This window comes from Micropterus salmoides, unplaced genomic scaffold, assembly GCF_014851395.1.
Source record: "Micropterus salmoides isolate LMB-PRFRI ecotype aquatic unplaced genomic scaffold, ASM1485139v1 Ms_hic_scaffold_5, whole genome shotgun sequence".
NCBI classification, from domain to species: domain Eukaryota; kingdom Metazoa; phylum Chordata; class Actinopteri; order Centrarchiformes; family Centrarchidae; genus Micropterus; species Micropterus salmoides.
This window is the reverse complement of record NW_024044237.1, coordinates 38,752,033-38,770,358: the sequence shown is the minus strand read 5'-3', so window position 1 is coordinate 38,770,358 and position 18,326 is coordinate 38,752,033. Positions and strand designations below refer to the sequence as shown.

Genomic DNA, 18,326 nt, shown 5'->3' with positions numbered 1-18,326 from the left:
GTCAATATTTTAGAGACCCCCCCCGAAATATCATAGCTTTCTAGGTGCCTCTTTCTCCCAAGCATGTTGTGTTCGTCACCAGAGTTCGCATCCTCCACAGTAACGTTTTCCTCGCGCACCAGGCGTCGCCCCGTTCAGCCAGCATTCAAAGCACTGGGAGAAAAAAATACAGCTGAATGAACAAACTGTTCATTTAGAGGGAGAAAATCTGGCCTGTAATATTTTCTCTCCTCATTATACTGACAAAAAGAAAGAGAGATTTTATTAACGTTTTTATTTTATGAATTACATTTTAGTCTCGTCATTTTTCGTCAACAATATTGCGTGTTATTATAGTCACAGTCAGCTTCTGAGGACATTGTCGCCGTCTCGTCTTTGTCTCGTTTTTGTCGGGGACAAAAAGGTTGTTGACGAATATATTTCGTTTAGTTTCGTCTGACGAAAGTAACACTACGCCCTAGGGTGAAAATGGGCTGATGCTTCTCAGTATCAACTGTTGCCATCTTGGTGGAAAGCCTGAGACCATCAACGTATTTTCAAACATGGCAGAAAATGGCGGCATAGGAAGCTGCAGGGGTTGCGATAGTAAAAGTAAAACATTTATTTTTATTCTTTATATATATTTTTAATTCTTTATTAATAAAACTGACTGGAAGTCAAGCCGGCAGATTTACGTTGTCTAGTAATGCCAATCCGCCCGGTTAGAATTCACCATGAAGAAGAAGGAGAACAAGCAGCGTCCAAATGCTGTGATTGTCATTTCCGGGTTGGCGCACCACGTCCTTCGATTTGAGACAATTGTAATGCCGAAATGAACTCACTATGCAAGTAAGTACACCGAGTACTGCATGTTGGTGTAGTGAAGGAAGAACTGAGACGCAGCTCCGGACGCCAGATCTGTACTCAACTCACATACATGAGATTGATGAACTCAAAAAAAGTGAAAAAGTGTATTTCTCAAAATGTTGAACAGTTCCTTTAAAGTGACAGTAAACTACAGACGGGACTAAGTTTGTAACCAAAATAAAGCTGAAGACAAAACCAGGACCAATCAGACTGAGGTTCCGTGATCTGGATTACACTCCTGAATGTAGGAGAATCCGGCACAGTCACTAAAAATGTTTGACCCCCTTTAATCTATTTGATCTGGATCAATGACAACTCATATTAATGCAGCAGAACACTTACAGTCAGGCTGCTGTCATTATTTAGACGCCACTGAAGGTGCTCTGTTATTATAAAGGGCAGGAATTGTTAGACGTGGAGGAAGATTTGTGATTTTTTGATATATAAATGATGTTGACTTGAATAGATCCCTGTGCAGCTGCTACAGATGAAGTGTCTCAAATCTTTTTGATGTTTACTTTGAAAGCTTTAGGAGCCTGCTTGTCCCAGTACACATGAGTTTTTCTGAATCTCTACACCGGAGGTGGCGAGTGCAAAGTTAGCATAGTTAGAATAATAAACCGGTGCAGATGTGAAGGTCTGTGATCGGGCGTCATCATCCAGGTAAGGTATCCAGACACAGATCAATGCAAAGCTTCATCTGGTTGCAAACGGGCTAATTTACACGACACTTCAGTCCGAGAGCTGAACCTCGTTACTGTGGCAAGAAGAGCAACCAAACACAGGAAGAGACGCCGTTTTAGTTTGAGGAGTTTAAGCTTTTCTGATGGTTAGCATGCTTCACAAATGCAGTGGGATATTGTCACATGACATGAAACTGTCATGAGGAGTCTAGTTCAATGATCAGGAGGGCAGAGCCAGCTAACAAGCTAACATGCCACAGAAGTTAAGTCCTGTTCCCAACAGAAAGTTGCCTCATCACTACGTCGTCTTTGCACAATATGTGGAGTTCTCCTGACAAAGCAATTACTACATGGCTCGGTGGTGAGCTAGGTACCAAGCTAACTGCTAACCCGCTACTCACGGCCGCCCGCTAAGCTAGCTGCTACTGTCAGTTAGCAAATTTTGTTTGCTTGGTTTAAAATGCTGCTATGACTGAACTTTAACATGTTAAAGATTCACCGGAGCAGCATTGTGTTTGTTGATGCTGATCCAGCTTCAGGTCAACTCAGGAGTCCAGTAAGTTCTTCGGTTAACCCAAAGTGTTATCTAGCATGCTATCTTAGCTAAGAGATGCTAGCTAGACTGAAGTAGCAAGAGTTAGCAGAAGAAGTCTTTACTGCTGTCTGTAATTCGCGACTTTCAATTATAACAATAAATGACATATTATATGATTAAGATCAGTGTTGGGGAGTAACTAGTTACATGTAATTTCATTACATATTTGAATTAGAAAATAAATGTCTGTAAGAGTTACTGGAAAAACATGTGAAATTAAATTACAGTTACTCCTGAAAACGTTAATGATTACACTGGGGGGTTACATCTGAATATTTTCAGTAATAAGCTCGGCTATATGTTGAATAATATTAATTTTGTTGCTTTGCGTGTTTTTCATGTGCACACTATCTTCCTTTGCTGTTTCCAGCCACAGCTGTTCTGATGCTTCTGATTGGTTCTCCGCCCATCTGCCAGTTTAACTGCCTCTCAAGCTGTCTTTAGAAAATGATTAACAGCCGAAAACATTCATTAGAAATTTAGAAAAGTAATCAAAAAGTACTTAAATTTAATAAGTTATATTACTTTAATAAAGTAATTTAACTATTACATTTTAAATTGCATCACAATCGATTACCTATTACATTTAGAAAATAACCTTTCCAACACTAATTAAGATTGTAATGTATTTTTATAAAGAAAAAGGTGTAATTCTCCAGCAATATGGCAAATTTACCAGATAGAGAAATTGTGAATCAGATTGTTAAAACATTTGTCGTTTTGCTTGCAGCTAGAAAACTAGCATTTTACATGTTTTAACAATTATCTCTAAATACGTCTGTATTTATTAGAAGACAGAAAGAGTCTAAAATCTAAATGATGTTTAAACGAGAGAAGCCTTTCTTTCTGTCCAGTGGCAGCACTTCTTGACGCGCCTAGTTGTTTTTCTTACCACAGCAACAAGAGCAGATTAAATCACTCGTAAGTCCTAATGTGGGACAAGTGCTTTTTGTTTTTCACGTCCTGAATCATCTCCAGCCTTCGTACTGAAACCCTGCAGCTCAACTGTCCAGGCTGCAAAAGTACCCTACAAACCCTCAGTGAGGACATATCTGTTAGCATGTTAGCTGCAGAGCTACAGAAATGTGAGTTGTACTGGTTATGTTAGCTCTGGATGTTACAGATTATTTAGGTTCTGGTGTAATTTGGTCCCAATAAATGATTTTAGAGTTAATGGAAGGCTGAACCTCGTTATTTCTGGGATTTTTGTGTGAAACTGAAGCAGAGTGAAGCGTCTCCGCTCTGTTTGTCAGGAAATCATTGGCAGTGGGCGGTCTTACTGGCTGGCTCCGCCCCCGGCATGAAGCCGTTGCTGAGGGTGTTGGGATTCGGAGGCGTGGCCACCGAGGGCGTGGCCTCAACCCTGGCGGCAGGCCCTACCACGGAGTAGCTCTTCTGCGGCAATCGGGGCTGAACCAGCATGGATTTGGAGACGACGGACGCCTGACGTAGCCCGTCGACACGAAGCGGTGGTCTGATGGGGGCGGGGCCTGTGGGCGTGACATCAGAGGTGGGTGGTTTGGGGCTGCATGGAGGGGAGGGGCTGAGGGCACTTTGGTCGCCGGGCTTTGATCCGTCTTCCTGAGGGAGCTGCTGATCAGGGGGCAGGGCCTCTTTGTCTGCAGGGGCGGGGCTTGTTGACTCTGGGGGTGGGTCCTGCTGCATGCTGCTCTGCCTGGATGTCCCCGAGCCTGGAATCTCGCAGCTGTCAGTACGACGCCGCGAGCCCTCGTGCATCCGACTGGTGGCCACGACGGCCTTCATGGCAGCCTGTTGAAACACACGCATTCACTATTAACATACACACACTAAACATTTCCTTATATAAACACTGCAGTAAAGTTTGTCTCCAGAAACATGTCTTACATTTCTAAGATCAAACTCTAGAAACGTTTCCTACAGCAGGAACAGATCAGTGTTGTGTCAACCCACTGAATCCTTGGCAGTTGTTGCTGAGTCTCCGCTCAATGTTCAACACCGAGATCCGTCCTCACCTTAAGTTTGCGTCGAGCGTTGAACTCCTGTAGTTTCCTCTGGGTGGTGTCCATGTGGGAGAAGCGGGCGGCTTTGCCCAACACCCAGGGGTGGTGCAGAGCCTCTCGGACACTGAGGCGCTTGTGAGGGTCGAGGACGATCAGCTTACTGACCTGCAGACAGATAAACAGAGTCCAGACAAAAGAGTCCAGACAACCTGTCAGGAAGGAATCCTCTCCAGGTAGCACTGATTGTTGGAGAGGTCCAAGACAAGTCTCAAGTCCCTCCAAGACATTCCAGACAATTCAAAGTTAGGTCTCAAGATATTTGAAATAGGTCAAAGTAAAGTGCTTCCAGACAAATCGAAGTCATTCGGAACAAGTTCAGGTCTCAAGCCATTCCAAAATAAATCCAAGTCTTTCGAGATTGTCAACTGTCAAGCCATCATGTCTTGAGACGTTCAGCACAAGTCTCACAGAATAGTTCAACAGGAGTCTCGAAAATTCCGTTTAAACTCCTTTACTACAAGTCTACGGTCTCAAGTCTTTATCCTACTCATTCAAAACAGGTCCAAGTCATTCAACACCAACAAAAGTTGAACATTAACTCAAGAAACAAGTTCAAATCAAAGTTATTTAAGTCAAGTCCAACTCAAGTCTTTAGCCAATAGAGACAAGTTCAGTCATTCCAGACAAGTCTCTAGTCAAGACACGTTTTAAGGTATCCCTAAGGGCAAGTCATACGAGACCAGTCTGAGAAATTCAAAACTAGTCTCAAATAATTCTAAAACAAAGTCAAGCCATTGAAACAGGTCAAAGTAAAGTCTCAAGTCATTCACACTAATTCAAAGACAAGTCTAAAGTAATTCCAGACAAGTACAACTAGAGTATCGAGCCATTTCAGACAAGTCCAAGTCAAGTATCATGTCATTCGGTAATCCAAGCCATTCAAGACAAGTCCACGATTCAAGTAAACCCAGATAGGTTCCAGACATTAAAGAAAAGTAAAGAAGGCAAGTCTAAAGTCTAAAGCAAGTCATTCCAGACAAGTCCAATCATTTAGTCAGTCTTTCAGGTCAGTGACGTTGACACTGACACAACTGAACATTTGGTGCATTCTCACAATCAGGTGTTATATGTAGACACATACAGTTTTTATCAATTTGCTGTCAGAGCTTTTCCACTGTTGTAAGACTGTGTCTGATTAGCTTAGCGTGCTACATGTCAGGATGTCCGGAGGACGAACAGGGGAACTCACCAAATCCTTGGCATTGAGGGAGACCTCGTCCCACCACGGAGACACAAACTCGTAGTCGCAGTTGAGGATACGGCTGTACATGTACTGATCCCCCCTCGGGTCAAAGAAGGGCTCGAACCCACAGAGTCTGGGGAAAAGCTCACAGTTAATGCTACAGGTACTCAAGTTCATAACATGACCAGGGTTCGAGTTACGTGGGAGCTCAGCCCCCATAAGGAGGTCTGAGCTCCCATGGAAGCAGTAAAATCATGCGTCGGTGGGGGTCTCTAATTCATTTGTCAACAACCATTATTTTGAATCACAAATGTATTTATCATTGTAATTAGTACCATTATTTACATTAAAAATATAAACAGACTTAAATTAACATGTTTTCCTAATGAACTACGTTATCCAACGAAGGTTGAGGTCCAGGGCAACTGGACTTTCGTCCTTCATCCGAGAGACGTCTTCAGTTCTGACTGACTGGTAGGGAAACTCTATTTAACCTCAGTGGGGTCGTTTGCCAGGATCTTCGATACCGCTGGTTCGTTAGTGTTCCTGGCTGTGGTAACGACAGTCATCATGGTCGTTAGAACCACCGTGGCCAAGTCTGAACGACCATCGTTGGTATCTTCACCTGAGGCCAATAGGTTACGTTTGTTGAGTTTCCTGGGAAGTGATGAAAGGACAGCATTGTAAGTGGGGGATAAGTGGTGGCGTAGACCCCCTCCCCTGTTCAATGACGGCTTCTCCACCCTGGTGTAGATGCTTCCTTGACACCTCTTTCAAACCATCCATCTTCTCTGTCTAAAATGTGCACCTGGTGGTCCTCAAACGAGTGTCCTCTGTCCTTCAGATGTAAGTAGACTGCAGAGTCTTGACCTGAGGAGTTGGCCCTTCTGTGTTGAGCCATGCGTTTGTGTCGTGGTTGTTTAGTCTCCCCAATATACAGGTCTGTGCATTCCTCACTGCATTGGACCGCATACACTAGATTGCTTTTCTTGTGTTTGGGTGTGCGGTCTTTGGGGTGGACCAGCATCTGTCTTAGTGTGTTCTTGGGTTTAAAAAACACAGGGATGTTGTGTTTGTTGAAAATCCTCCTGAGTTTCTCTGATACTCCAGACACGTATGGAATCACAATGTTGTTGCGTTTGACCTTCTTTTCCTCCTCTGTAGTTTTGTTCTTCTTGGATCTTGTGGCTGTTTTCACAAAGGTCCATTCAGGGTCTCCACAGGCTGTAAGTGCCCCCTTCAGGTGGTTCTGTTCCTTCTCTCTGGCTTGGGCGCTTGTTGGCATGTTGTCCGCTCTGTGGTGCAGGGTTCTGTCGACCCCTAGCTTATGTTTCAGTGGTAACTGTCGTTACCACAGCCAGGAACACTAACGAACCCGCGGTATCGACGATCCTGGCTAACGACCCCAGAGCCTAAGTAGCTGAGTTTCCCTACCAGTCAGTCAGAACTGAAGAAGTCTCTTGGAGGAGGAACGAAACATCTTCTAGTATCTTCAACCAAGTCCAGTTGCCCTTGCATTTTACTCTTTGGCGTACCGGGACTTTTTCTTGCGTACTGGCACACTGTCGGTCCTCTCCTCTGCCCTCGCCATATCAGGTTCTCTGGGCGCTACGTGACGCTCACCTGTTCCCGTTCTCACCTGCCTGCTAATCTCTGTCGGCGGAAAGAGACGAGGGAGAAGAGAAGCTCGGTGCCTCTCAAGCAGCCGTGTGCTGAATGTAGCTCGTCAATGTCACTTTTCGTGAACCGACCAATCACAGCCCGGATGGGGCGGGACATTTAAACATTTTGACAGATAGGTGTCATTTACACTGGGGACGCTGGGGACAGGTCAGACTGTCTCCATCACTTTTTGAAAGCTTTTGTTAAAAAATGTTCTGAAAAACAGCAACAAGAACAAATAAAACACACTATGAACACGTTACTGAAATATAGAAGAAACAAATGTGCATCGTCCAAAAAAGTAACTTAAGCTAAAACAACAAGCTGCTGATTTCTGCTTTATATTCCATTATATTTTTATATTTTGAATTGTCACCTGCCACCTTTTTTGTTTCCCTTCATATAAATAAAGACATTTCCACCATAAATTGTCACAGAAAGTGTCTCCAGAATGCAGGAAATTAAGTGTTTAATGCTTAAAGTCTTTTTTGTTCAAATTACTGTTAGAATATCTTTGCGTCTTGTTCTTGTGACCCAAATGTGTCGTCACACCCCTAATCTGATCCCTATTTATTTATTAATTTATCTCGGCCGGTAACGTTAGTTAGTAGGCTATATTAGAGACCCCCACGAAGCTCAGATTATAACTCGAACCTTGAACATGACTCATGTAAAGCTCTTAGGCTTGTGATTTTGGCAACAACCAAGAATTGAAAGCTTAAGGGATGAATGATCTCCATAAGCTAAGAATGTCACACTTACACTGCAGGTCAAAATGATTAGAACGCCGCCATGTTTGTAGTTCTTCTGTAAATCTAAGTAGTTCAGTGAAAAACCATAAATGAAGTTAAAAACCAAAACAGACATTTTCAGATCTAAAATTAACAATTAAATGAAGGAGTTCATTGTTCATTAAAAATGTTCATTATTTCACTGTAGGATCAACTGATGATCCTACATATATATTTATATATATATCTGGGGTGGTGTTGGTGCAGTGGATAAGACGCATGCCTTTGCTGGGAGAGACGTGGGTTCAATTCCACCATGTGTCCCTGAGCAAGACACTTAACCCCTCGTGGCTCCAGAGGCGTGCGACCTCTATATAGCAATTGTAAGTCACTTTGGAGAAAAGCGTCAGCTAAATGAATAAATGATATATATCATATATATATAGATCACTTCACTGTTAAATTTCAGAGATTTACAATTTTCAGGGATCAATAATGAGTTAACAACTTCAAGTTATTCTGCAGCAGGGGAAGGAAAGTAAACACCTTGAAACAGCTTGTTAATCCACCCTCAGAAGCTTAATTTGTACAATATAAAATATATTATAAATAATCGTAATGAAGGCAGACAGAGCAGCTGGTCATCGGTTGGTCCTTCTGTGAATAATGAACCAAACTCCTTCATTTAATTGTTTATTTTAGATCTGAAAATGTCTGTTTTGGTGACGTAAATGTTGTTTTTAACTTTAGTACCATTTAAGGGTTTTCACTGGACTTGAACTACTTGAAAAATAGCCGTATTCTAACCATTTTGACCGGGTAGTTAATGTCACATTTAAACTGAGCAAATGTCCACTTGCAGAAAAGGTAAAAACCAGCGCAGTGTGTTGTTGTTGACTCAGCTGAGAGTAAACATCAAACCCATTTGAAGGCACCATTAACACATCGCCTTTAATGGCTATTAGGAGACAGGCGGATGATCCTACAACTTTAAATGTAAAATCCGTACTGACAGTAATGAGTCAGTACTGAATCACTTCATTGTGTGTGTTTGTGTGGAGGCTCGGTTGGGAGGGAGGTGTTAAAGGACTCACAGGATGTAGAGGATGACGCCCACTGACCACATGTCCACCTCAGGGCCGTAAGCATTTCCCCGCAGGATCTCAGGAGCTGCAGGCAGAGGAGCCTGTTAGCCGCCAGATGGCTGACAGAAGCTCTAACAGTGAGTAATGTGAAATCCCACAGGGCAGCGGTGGCTGTGAACGCATCACTGACCACTACCACTCATCACAGTAACACAGGTCATTAAAGATGTCTACTACACATATTATACCATCTACTACTGCTACTACACCATCTACTACTGCTACTACACCATCTACTACGGCTACTACACCATCTACTACGGCTACTACACCATCTACTACTCTTACTACACCATCTACTACTGCTACTACACCATCTACTACTCTTACTACACCATCTACTACTGCTACTACACCATCTACTACTGCTACTACACCATCTACTACTCTTACTACACCATCTACTACTGCTACTACACCATCTACTACTTCTACTACACCATCTACTACGACGACTACACCATCTAATACTTCTACTACACCATCTAATACTTCTACTACACCATCTACTACGACGACTACACCATCTAATACTTCTACTACACCATCTAATACTGCTACTACACCATCCACTACTGCTACTACACATCTAATACTGCTACTACACCATCTACTACTGCTACTACACCATTTACTACTGCTACTACACCATCTAATACTGCTACTACACCATCTAATACTGCTACTGCACCATCTACTACGACGACTACACCATCTAATACTTCTACTACACCATCTACTACTGTTACTACACCATCTACTACAACGACTACACCATCTAATACTGCTACTACACCATCTACTACGGCTACTACACCATCTACTACGACGACTACACCATCTATTATTTCTGCTACACCATCTAATAATTCTACTACATCATCTAATACTGCTACTACACCATCTACTACGGCTACTACACCATCTACTACGGCTACTACACCATCTACTACGGCTACTACACCATCTATTATTTCTGCTACACCATCTACTACGGCTACTACACCATCTATTATTTCTGCTACACCATCTACTACGGCTACTACACCATCTACTACGGCTACTACACCATCTACTACGGCTACTACACCATCTACTACTTCTACTACACCATCTATTATTACTGCTACACCATCTAATACTTCTACTACACCATCTACTACTGTTACTACACCATCTACTACGACGACTACACCATCTAATACTGCTACTAGACCATCTACTACGGCTACTACACCATCTACTACTTCTACTACACCATCTATTATTTCTGCTACACCATCTAATACTTCTACTACACCATCTAATACTGCTACTACACCATCTACTATTGCTACTACACCATCTACTACGGCTACTACACCATCTACTACTTCTACTACACCATCTATTATTTCTGCTACACCATCTAATACTTCTACTACACCATCTACTACTGTTACTAAACATCTACTACGACGACTACACCATCTACTACTTCTACTACACCATCTATTATTTCTGCTCCACCATCTAATACTTCTACTACACCATCTAATACTGCTACTACACCATCTAATACGGCTACTACACCATCTACTACGGCTACTACACCATCTACTACTTCTACTACACCATCTATTATTTCTGCTACACCATCTAACACTGCTACTACACCATCTACTACGACTACTACACCATCTACTACGGCTACTACACCATCTACTACTTCTACTACACCATCTATTATTTCTGCTACACCATCTAATACTTCTACTACACCATCTACTACTGCTACTACACTTTCTACTACAGAAACTACACCATTAACTACAGCTACTACACCACCCAGTATTCATACCCATGTAGTACTACAACTCTGTCGCAGTGTAGTGGAGGTGGTAAACTCACCGCAGTACCCTGGTGTACCACAGACGGTCTTCATGGTGACCTGGTCATCGACGATTTTGGAAAGACCAAAGTCAGCTGTAAATAAAAGAAAATCAATTTATTGTTTCTTTAACTGTAGAGGTTTGCAGATGAAAGATAGTTCTTGCATCGACGTGTTTCTGCTGTTTCCTGTTTGTATTTACAGTGAATGAGGGGGTGAAGCAGTGGAAGGTGGAGGCGGAGGAGAATGTGTATCACTGCAGGAGAGTCTCTGAACTAAAGGAAGGTGTTGGCGGAGGAGTCTCGCTGAAGCACAGTGGAGGCTGAATGTGAGCTGCTTCCATCTGTAACTGTTAGCCGGAGGTCCACCGGCCATCTGGAGCTTCTCCTGCTCCGCCAAATAAATGGACCAGACGACAGCGCCGGGCTTCTGTTACACATTCAGACTGAGGGGTCTGTACAAACTAAAGAAAGGAGAACTAGAGACCATCTTGTGATGCCACATCGGTGTGCATGGTGCAACCAGATTTCCTCACTATGACTAACCGTCCTCGCAGGATCATCCTCTAACCTGTTAGCTGTTACATGCAGATGTTTCGCTTTTATTTCCTGGTTTGATACAACAACTGTCCGGCATTAAACACGGTCAGCCATACAGTCACTAAAACAAATGTGGGCCAGGCAGTGATTCCCACAGGATTTTATGAGACTCCGGTGGTGGACCTCGCACCCTCGAGGGGGTAACCCCACCCCAGGGAAACAATTTGTAAACATTAAAGTTAAATGCATTAATCTGGTGCAACCCAAAATCAATCAATCAATCTCTCTTCAGGTCTTCTTGTCTTTGTAAAGAGAGAAATTGATAGAATAAAGTGTCTAACCTGCCTGTCAGCTGCTCTGTGACCTTTCATTTACCAACAATACGTGTGCACTCCAAATTCAGGTACAGCTAGTTTCACGGGTTTGATCCCTTAGTAAACGTCACCGTACTGACGTGTGCGAGCTGACTGCAGCGGGCCAAACACAACGTTAGAGGTCTGTAATGTTATGATGAGAAGTGTGATAATTGTTTCGCTTCATTTTGAAACTATGGCGGAACAAGTTGGACCGTGGCGGGCGCCGTTGTCTCTGTGATTAATGGGAAACACTGGGGCAACGGTCGTCAAGTGGGGGGCAGAGCAAGAAAGTTTATTTAAATAGAACAACTTGTTCATAGAAGCATTTCAGTGTGCTTTATATAGACACGAGCAAAATAAGAAGTATAACAAATAAAAAGTAGGCTACAAGGTAAATGAAAGTAATAAAAATATCTTAAAAGAATAATAAATAGTAGAATAAAAACATGGGGGAAGTTTCGGGACATAACAGCCCGAAGCATCACGTCCCCATCGGGCGTGACTAGAGCTTCACTTCTGGAATGACTGTGGGGTAAGAACAGAGTGCGAGTTTCCTCAATCACAGGCACATGAAAAGAGAAATGGTTTTAAGCTGGATTTAAAAATTTGGGGCACATTTAATATCTTCTGGTGATTTGTTCCAGCTGCGTGCAGAGAAGCAGCTAAAAGCAGCTTCACCGTGTTCAGTTTGGACTCCATGGACCTATGAGCCCTACTCGGTTTATAATCTTTTAACATATCAGTAATGTATTCGCACAAGTGCCGTCAAATATCATTATTATGCAATAACATAAAGTTCAATATCACAAAAGAGATTCTCAGTTTTCTCCAAGTTCCACAGAGGCAGTGATGGAAAGTATATTTACTGAAGTACTTTACTTTAGTATTTCTATTTTCAGCTACTCCAAACTTCTACTCCACTATATCTGAGAGGGAAAATAAATGATGATGTAATATTATTGATCCTGGGGTAAATGAACAAGCTACCCAGCAGGTCATAAAGTCATTAAAAGTAGCTGCTGCAGCATTAAAGGGATGAACACATGAATTAATCAATAATTATAATCCAGTAAATTAATGTATTATATTTCTGAAATGGGCCATTCTTTACTTTTAGTACTTTAAATATTTTTGATTTGAAATTAGGTCTTTTACTTGTAACTGAGTATTTCTAGACTTTGGTACTTCTACTTTTACATATGTAAAAGATGTGAGTACTTCTTCCACCACTAATAAATTTTTTTGTGGCCAGAAAACTTTATTAGCTGCTAATAATTTCCCTCCATCTGTTTGAAACTTAAAAGAAAATTCCCATATTTATCAGCATGTGTATTATTCTCAAATTTGAGAAAAGGTTAATCTGAGAACAATAAACACAATAAAACACGGCTGATGTACACGTGATTACGGACAGTACATGATGTCTGCGCTCTGCTGTAGCAGCTGCAGGCTTTCCAGGCTCAGACTGAGATGATTTCTGTGGCTTTAAAGACTTTTTGGAAAGCTGCAGGATGCTTAAATCCCCAGACCTCTACATTTCTTGTTGTCCACGTTGCCCAAATCTGTGAAACTGAGGCAGTGAGTAAACTCAGCAACAGACGTGGTTACAGCAAATCTGCACAGAAAAAGTCCAGTATGGGAGTAAATCAGAGTCAGAATCATTGATCATGCAGAGACAAATGTATATAATGCAATTAGAAAACACAAAAATCCATAAACAAACTCTCCATGATCCACAAACACGATTAGAACTTGTACTAAAATTTGTAGATTGTTTTGCATTTGTTTCCAGAATTTTGACACAACTGTTTCACAAATTACAATTTCTACAAATCCACTTTTGCAAACAAACACAGTCTAACTTGTATTTTCAAACTGCTGCATGCGGATAAAATTCTGTGCAAAGCTCAACATTCAAGTGTCAAACCTGTGTCTGTGGATCGCTTCCTATTTCTCTACAAATCATTTTCACACTGGTTTACCACAAAGAGTGCGACTACGATCCACAAATGTAGTCGGCCAATCACAAGTATTGCTTCTATGTGATGTCACGTTTGAACATGCCCTTCAAAATAAAAGCTGTAACGTGTCAGAACCTTTACATCAGGGGTCGGCAAATAAATCTGGCCTCGGGCCGAATGTTTTTCAAGCCGTCACACGGCGAGCCAGAGACTCTTTCAAATGTCTTTCAGAACTTTTCAAAATAAAAGCTCTCAAAAAACTCGACATAAAGCATTGCTGCAAAAAACGTGATCGCGCCTTTTTTTGGCGGCATAATCACTTAAGAGGAAGTGATTATGTGAGTAACCTGATCTAGTTCAGCACCAGCCGCTATCAGTTTATTTATTTTTTATTTTTCTGCTATCAAAGCAATTGCAGACCAGTGGACTCGTTTGTCCAGCAGGTGGCGTGTACTCCGTGTGACGCCTCTGCTCTTCAGGGAGGAGACCAGGCAGAGAGTTTGTGCTCAGCCTGTGTATTAGAAGTACCTGGAGAACTTTCAGGGTTCAGGCAATAAACCACCTGACCCATATAACAAACAAACAAACAAAAAAAACAGGAGAACTAAGTAACTAAGTACATTTACTCAAGTACAGTTCTTCAATACAGGTCTGACGTACTAGTACTTTACCAGAGCATTTGTGCAACTTTCTACTTCTTCTCCACATCTCAGAGGGAAATATTGTACTTTTTACTGCACTACATTTGTACATTTACATTTACAAGTTAAATTTGTTACTTTTAAGATTACAAATGTACATATAGATCCTTCCTGTCCTGTGAGAAACACATCTTTCAGCTTTGAGACGATGCATTTTCCAGCTGATCCAAGTTTAAAGAGTTTAGTTAATTGAAGGATTTTCCATAAAGGAACTCTTCATCCTGCAGTTTATCACTAACCCGTCCACATGTTCTACTTCACTCCGAAAAACGTCACATTACAGAAGATAAAGACGCCTCAACGTCTGTTTCCCTTCATAGAAAAACTCTTACATTTGTATGTGTGTTGCTGTCCTGACCACAGGCTGAGTTCAATAAAGTTTCATTCATTTCGTGTCATAATCTGAAATCGTGTCGTGGTGTTACCGATCTTCAGCGGGGCGTCCAGCGACAGGTCGGCGTACAGCAGGTTCTCTGGTTTGAGGTCACGATGCACGACGCCGTTCTCATGTAGATACTGAAACACACAAAAACACAGGTTGAAAACGGGCAGTGCCCTCTAGAGGCCCGGAGGTGGGGGGGGGGGGGGTCTGTGGAGGATTTGGCAGCATGGACTGACAGATGGCCTCTTCCTCCAGCTCCCAGCATCCCCTGCTGCGGTCTGACTCACATCCTCTTATGAGCTCAGCTTCTGTCAGCGAGGAGACCTGAACTCACTTACAAACTATAGAAGCTGATAAATCAGTCAGCGAGATTTATTTATTTTCTCTGTCCAACATTAAACTTAAGTTACAAAATGAAGATTTTCAATCTGTTACTTAATTAATCTGCATCATTGTCATGACAAATATCTCTACTGCGTTTCTTCTGCGTACTGTGTAGTGTGTACTGTGTAGTGTGTACTGTGTAGTGTGTACTGTGTAGTGTGTACGGCGTAGTGTGTACTGTGTAGTGTGTAGTGTGTACTGCGTAGTGTGTACTGCGTAGTGTGTACTGCGTAGTGTGTACTGCGTAGTGTGTACTGTGTAGTGTGTACTGTGTAGTGTGTACGGCGTAGTGTGTACTGTGTAGTGTGTAGTGTGTACTGCGTAGTGTGTACTGCGTAGTGTGTACTGCGTAGTGTGTAGTGTGTACAGTGTACTGCGTAGTGTGTACTGCGTAGTGTGTACTGCGTAGTGTGTAGTGTGTACAGTGTAGTGTGTACTGCGTAGTGTGTACTGCGTAGTGTGTAGTGTGTACTGTGTAGTGTGTACTGCGTAGTGTGTAGTGTGTACTGTGTAGTGCGTAGTGTGTAGTGTGTACGGCGTAGTGTGTACTGTGTAGTGTGTAGTGTGTACTGCGTAGTGTGTACTGTGTAGTGCGTACTGTGTAGTGTGTACTGTGTAGTGTGTACTGTGTACTGTGTAGTGTGTACGGCGTAGTGTGTACTGTGTAGTGTGTAGTGTGTACTGCGTAGTGTGTACTGCGTAGTGTGTAGTGTGTACTGCGTAGTGTGTACTGCGTAGTGTGTACTGCGTAGTGTGTACTGCGTAGTGTGTAGTGTGTACAGTGTACTGCGTAGTGTGTACTGCGTAGTGTGTACTGCGTAGTGTGTAGTGTGTACAGTGTAGTGTGTAGTGTGTACTGCGTAGTGTGTAGTGTGTAGTGTGTACTGTGTAGTGCGTAGTGTGTAGTGTGTACGGCGTAGTGTGTACTGTGTAGTGTGTAGTGTGTACTGCGTAGTGTGTACTGTGTAGTGCGTACTGTGTAGTGTGTACTGTGTAGTGTGTACTGTGTAGTGTGTACTGTGTAGTGTGTACTGTGTAGTGTGTACGGCGTAGTGTGTACTGTGTAGTGTGTAGTGTGTACTGCGTAGTGTGTACTGCGTAGTGTGTACTGCGTAGTGTGTACTGCGTAGTGTGTACTGTGTAGTGTGTACTGTGTAGTGTGTAGTGTGTACTGCGTAGTGTGTACTGTGTAGTGTGTACTGCGTAGTGTGTACTGTGTAGTGCGTACTGTGTAGTGCGTACTGTGTAGTGCGTACTGTGTAGTGTGTACGGCGTAGTGTGTACTGTGTAGTGTGTAGTGTGTACGGCGTAGTGTGTACTGTGTAGTGTGTAGTGTGTACTGCGTAGTGTGTACTGCGTAGTGTGTAGTGTGTACTGCGTAGTGCGTAGTGTGTACTGCGTAGTGCGTAGTGTGTAGTGTGTACTGTGTAGTGTGTACTGCGTAGTGTGTACTGTCTAGTGTGTACTGTTTAGTGTGTACTGTATAGTGTGTACTGTGTACTGCGTAGTGTGTACTGCGTACTGTTTAGTGTGTACTGTGTAGTGTGTACTGTGTACTGTGTAGTGTGTACTGTGTACTGTGTACTGCGTACTGTGTACTGCGTAGTGTGTACTGCGTAGTGTGTACTGCGTAGTGTGTAGTGCGTAGTGTATAGTGTGTACTGCGTAGTGTGTACTGCGTAGTGTATAGTGTGTAGTGTATAGTGTGTACTGCGTAGTGTATAGTGTGTAGTGTGTACTGTTTAGTGTGTACTGTGTACTGTTTAGTGTGTACTGTGTAGTGTGTACTGTGTAGTGTGTAGTGTGTAGTGTGTACTGCGTAGTGTGTACTGCGTAGTGTGTACTGCGTAGTGTGTACTGCGTAGTGTGTAGTGTGTACGGCGTAGTGTATAGTGTGTACTGCGTAGTGTGTAGTGTGTACTGCGTAGTGTATAGTGTGTACTGCGTAGTGTATAGTGTGTACTGCGTAGTGTGTACTGTGTAGTGTGTACTGCGTAGTGTATAGTGTGTAGTGTGTAGTGTGTACTGTTTAGTGTGTACTGTGTACTGTGTAGTGTGTACTGTGTAATGTGTACTGTGTAGCGTTTAGTGTTAGTGTGTAGCGTTTAGTGTGTACTGTGTAGTGTGTACTGTGTACTGTGTAGTGTGTACTGTGTAGTGTGTACTGTGTAGTGTGTACTGTGTAGTGTGTAGTGTGTAGTGTTTAGTGTTTAGTGTGTAGTGTGTAGTGTTTAGTGTGTACTGTGTAGTGTGTGTTGTGTGTTCTGTGTAGTGTGTACTGTGTAGTGTGTACTGTTTAGTGTGTAGTGTGTAGTGTGTAGTGTGTAGTGTGTACTGTGTAGTGTGTAGTGTGTAGTGTTTAGTGTGTACTGTGTACTGTGTACTGTGTAGTGTGTACTGTTTAGTGTGTAGTGTGTAGTGTGTAGTGTGTACTGTGTAGTGTGTAGTGTGTACTGCGTAGTGTGTAGTGTGTACTGTGTAGTGCGTAGTGCGTAGTGTGTAGTGTATACGGCGTAGTGTGTACTGTGTAGTGTGTAGTGTGTACTGCGTAGTGTGTACTGCGTAGTGTGTACTGTGTAGTGTGTACTGTGTAGTGTGTACTGTGTAGTGTGTACTGTGTAGTGTGTACGGCGTAGTGTGTACTGTGTAGTGTGTAGTGTGTACTGCGTAGTGTGTACTGCGTAGTGTGTAGTGTGTACTGCGTAGTGTGTACTGCGTAGTGTGTACTGCGTAGTGTGTACTGCGTAGTGTGTAGTGTGTACAGTGTACTGCGTAGTGTGTACTGCGTAGTGTGTACTGCGTAGTGTGTACTGCGTAGTGTGTAGTGTGTACAGTGTAGTGTGTAGTGTGTACTGCGTAGTGTGTAGTGTGTAGTGTGTAGTGTGTACTGTGTAGTGCGTAGTGTGTACTGTGTAGTGCGTAGTGTGTACTGTGTAGTGTGTACTGCGTAGTGCGTAGTGTGTAGTGTGTAGTGTGTACTGCGTAGTGTGTACTGCGTAGTGTGTACTGCGTAGTGTGTAGTGTGTACAGTGTAGTGTGTAGTGTGTACTGCGTAGTGTGTACTGTGTAGTGTGTACTGTGTAGTGCGTAGTGTGTAGTGTGTACTGCGTAGTGTGTACTGCGTAGTGTGTACTGCGTAGTGTGTAGTGTGTACAGTGTAGTGTGTACTGCGTAGTGTGTAGTGTGTACTGCGTAGTGCGTAGTGTGTACTGCGTAGTGTGTACTGCGTAGTGTGTAGTGCGTACT

General features: G+C 42.7%; 1 protein-coding gene across 1 annotated transcript in view; it reads right to left on the bottom strand.

Annotated features, from left to right (window-relative positions):
• Positions 1-1,605: 1,605 nt before the first annotated feature.
• The window catches only part of si:ch73-60h1.1 (calcium/calmodulin-dependent protein kinase type IV), a 33,862-nt gene continuing 17,141 nt past the window's right edge, over positions 1,606-18,326 (bottom strand). Inside the window, exons 6-11 of the mRNA XM_038699640.1 lie at positions 14,740-14,830; positions 10,778-10,852; positions 8,837-8,912; positions 5,356-5,482; positions 4,119-4,271; positions 1,606-3,894 (exon numbers count right to left, since the gene is read on the bottom strand). Coding sequence (XP_038555568.1) covers positions 3,382-3,894; positions 4,119-4,271; positions 5,356-5,482; positions 8,837-8,912; positions 10,778-10,852; positions 14,740-14,830 — 1,035 coding nt within the window. The 3' untranslated portion in view covers positions 1,606-3,381. The remainder of the gene's footprint in view (positions 3,895-4,118; positions 4,272-5,355; positions 5,483-8,836; positions 8,913-10,777; positions 10,853-14,739; positions 14,831-18,326) is intronic.